The 3,789-nt window shown below is 35.3% G+C and overlaps 1 protein-coding gene across 1 annotated transcript; it reads right to left on the minus strand.

The window, feature by feature from the left end:
• Window positions 1-1,308: 1,308 nt before the first annotated feature.
• LOC107784798 (zeatin O-xylosyltransferase-like) lies at window positions 1,309-1,914 on the minus strand. The gene has a single exon (XM_016605981.1). The coding sequence runs from the start codon at window positions 1,912-1,914 to the stop codon at window positions 1,309-1,311; it is 606 nt and encodes a 201-aa protein (XP_016461467.1).
• Between the last annotated feature and the right edge of the window lie 1,875 nt (window positions 1,915-3,789).

Below are 3,789 nucleotides of genomic sequence, written 5' to 3' on the forward strand. Positions count from 1 at the left end.
ACTTGTTTCTCACAAGAAATTTGCTATGGTTCTTGCTTTTCCTTATTCCGTCTTTATTTCTCTTTTCAAGTTTCGGTTTACCTTTTCAAGTTTTTCAATCCTGTTTGAATTCTCTATTTGTAGCTCAGACTAGATCATATCTAAAATATCTTAAATGATCTTGGAATGCTTCAGTACTATCTGAAACTCTTCATCCATATTTGGTTATACGACTATATGATTTTGACGTACCAGGAGGTTAGGGGTTCGTGTCGTAGAAACAGGCTCTTGCAGAAATGCAGGGTAAGACTACGTAGGATAAACCCTTCTGGTACGACCCTTCCCAGACGGCCGGACTCTCCGCATAGCGGGAGCTTAGTGCACTGGGCTGCACTCTACATGGAAAGGTTATACGTATAACAGTTCTATTGTTCTCTACAACTACATAAGTTAAAGTGAAGAAGAGTTTTGGCACAACTTGATGAACTGGAGATAATTGGTAATGAAGTAATATAGCTGAAGATTTCATTTCAAGAAAAGTTAAGTATTTACATTAAATGCAGCAAATTTATAAAGAGATTTTGGTAATATCTGTAGTTCAAAGCTTATAGGTCAACAATTTAATCATGTTCATTTTCTGTTCTAGAGGACAATTATCAAAACTGCTTGGTATTAAACATGTCTAAGTACAGACTACCAGTGTGTTGGGCTAAAACAACCCAAAGATACTCCGCAACTAGCTTCTTCTTGTTTATGTGCGTCTCTAAGCTTGTAAGAGAAAGTAAACCGAGCCCTACACTATTATTTTGCCATCGCCATATTCGTCATGCGGAACCTCGGCTCTAATACCAGTTGTTGGTCTAAAACAACCCAATGATACTCTTAACATGATGTAATATTGTCCGTTTTGGGCCAAGCCCGCACGGTTTTTCCCAAAAGGCCTCACACTATTAAGAGATCCTTATACCTTATATGTAGACTCTCAATCTTTTCAGCAACCAATGTGAGACTTTGTTCGCACACCCAATATTATAAATCAAACATCATTGCAGAGCAAGAAAAAAACATGCAGCAAACAAGAATCTATATAACTAAAGTCTTTTGTCATAAAACAGTGTAATATAGGATATATGGATACAACCAATTTATCATATGCAAAAAAACTGAGAGAAATACAAAGCAATAGTTAGAACCATATTTATTACTATTAGTTAAGCTACTCTCTCTTCACTGAGAGAAATACAAAGCAATAAGTTGTCTATCTTGTGATATGCGCAATGAAAGAATCCAACTTCATTTGAGAAGATCCCCCTTTCTCTGTAGACCGCCTTACGGCTTCTCCCAACTCTTCTGTTTTTTCCTAATCGCATCACCTTCTTCTGATGCCATTAATTTCGTCACAACATTCTCAACGGTGGATGCATTCACCAGCTCCTCGTATTTCTCCCACTCCCTAACTACTAACCCCACCCCTTTCACTCTTTCCTCAAACCCTTCTGGCAATTCAAGTTTTCTAGCTTTCCCAGGAAAGATATCTCCTTTATCGGCATCCCTCAACACCCATATGAACTTTTGTTTGCTTTGCTCTATTCCCATTGCGAGCTCCTTAATTTGTTCATCAGAAAATGAAGTTGATGTTCCAAAGGATATATAAAGAACTGATTTTGGAGGTTGTTTGTTTAGCCAAACCAAACATATGTTGTCCTTATTTGAGAGCTGATGTAGACGTTTAGTCGGGAGAATTGGTCCAATTGCCCATTGCTTCTTGTTCTGTGTGCTTTCTAGTTGTGCTATCAAGTCAAGAAAAGTAGTACCTTCAATTACATGGCTTGTGTTATAGATATCACCAGCCCCAATGCCCGTATACGGAGAATAAAAACGTCGTCCTAGGTTTAAGATATCATCAGAGTAACATCCTTTAAGGGAGGGCAACATTTTGTTTTATCTTGAAATATGTTTTTTCTTCATCTACTTCATCTTGTTTTAAGCTGCAGTTGAGTTCATGGTTTGCAACATTTTCACTGTTAATATCCATGGGACAAAAAAGGAGTCACAGGATTCTGTTTTTCTTTAAAGTAATGAAGTGAAGTTTGTGAGATTGTTTTGGTTGGGGTTTAAGACATAAACAGCTTTATATATAGCTTAGAGTATGTCCTTACTTCATGCAACTCATTCTAAAGTGTCTGAATTCACGTGAACCAAATAGCTTTTGTTCAGACTCTGTGTATGTATTAAAAAATCTACTCGCTCTATGTGATACATTTTGAATTCGAGAATCAAACGATTTTTCTTTGACCATGATTTTCTCATATGCCTTTTCGATAATTTCTATTATTAATTATATTGTGACTTATAATACTTTTATGCCGTTTCTTCAATATGTAAAATTTATTTCAAAAAACTTAAAAAACTCTATGTTCAAATTCGTTGTCAAAATTAAGAAGTTTGACTTTCGAAATCCAACGACATCACGTAAATTGGGACAAAGGGAATAAAAAATATTTATAAATATTTGACTGCGATCCCAATTCTTATTGTAGATAAACTTGAGGTCGTTGTGGGAGCTCATATATTTCAAATCTTGGATCCGCCTTTGACATCTACTTATTTAAGCTGAGTTACAAAGGTTATGTTCTTGATACAACAACAACAATAACAACCCAGTATAATCCCACTATGAGGTAGAGAGGCTGTTTTCGATAGACCATCGGCTCCCTCCCTCCAAGAACTACCCACATTGCTCTTGAGGTGACTCGAACTCACAACCTCTTGATTGAAAGTGGAGGGTGCTCACCACTAGAGCAACTCACTCTTGTCGCATGTTGTTGATAGAACATACATTATCCAATTAAAGTATTGGGTTAGTTATACGTTTACTTTTATGTTATTTCTAAAAGTCTTTTCACTTTAGCCTCTCTTTCTTAAATATATAAGAAGAGAAGTTTCAACGGCAATTACTAGAATTTTAGGTTGAGTGTAATAGTTTTTCTAAGTAGGTACGTGATAAAATTAACTATTCTTTCATTTGTATCCATTTATATTTGTTTTTTCTTATTAGCTTTTGTGCATGTCTCCTTTATTTTGGCTGAAGTAAGTCTTTTGATGTGAAATTTCATGAAAGTTTTACTCCTAATGTGTGACTATCCGATGCGAATCTTAAATTAGTTACATAATGCATCTAATGGAAGCACTTCTAGAATAACAGAAATTAATATTCAATAAAGTCTCACCCTTTCGCTCGAGATATATATCTTGAAAATATGTTTTCTCTTGCCCTCGGTTCAAGTTTACCATCTCACACATAAGCATACCGTGACAACTGACAACCAAACACTCTTAATTTGAGAGTAATCAGCATGTGAATTGATTATAGCTATTATTTGTTCGCATATATTAAAAAAGACCGTCAAATGAATCCGGTGGATGCGATTCAACTTCGATTTTCAAAAAATAAATAAATTTTACAATGACACTGCACAACTTCAGAAAGTATAGGAGCTGCTGCTAGTTGTGAACTCTTTTTCCATAGGAACAAATATTAATTAGTACTATGTTGTACTTTTACCTTCATCGTTGCTATTAATTGGCAGGTACATTAATCATAGTCATATAAAAATCATTTAACATTAATTATTCTAATTGCCTTCATTTTTATATTGGATTTTGTACCAATGATTCTGACTTCCTACCTGGAAAAATATATATTCCTTTTTCCAACAACAACATACCCAAAATTATTCTACACCGTAGTGTATTGGGAGTGTAGTGTGTACGCAAACCTTATCCCTACCTTGTGAGGATAGAGAGGCT

Source organism: Nicotiana tabacum, chromosome 23, assembly GCF_000715075.1.
Source record: "Nicotiana tabacum cultivar K326 chromosome 23, ASM71507v2, whole genome shotgun sequence".
Taxonomy (NCBI): Eukaryota; Viridiplantae; Streptophyta; class Magnoliopsida; order Solanales; family Solanaceae; genus Nicotiana; species Nicotiana tabacum.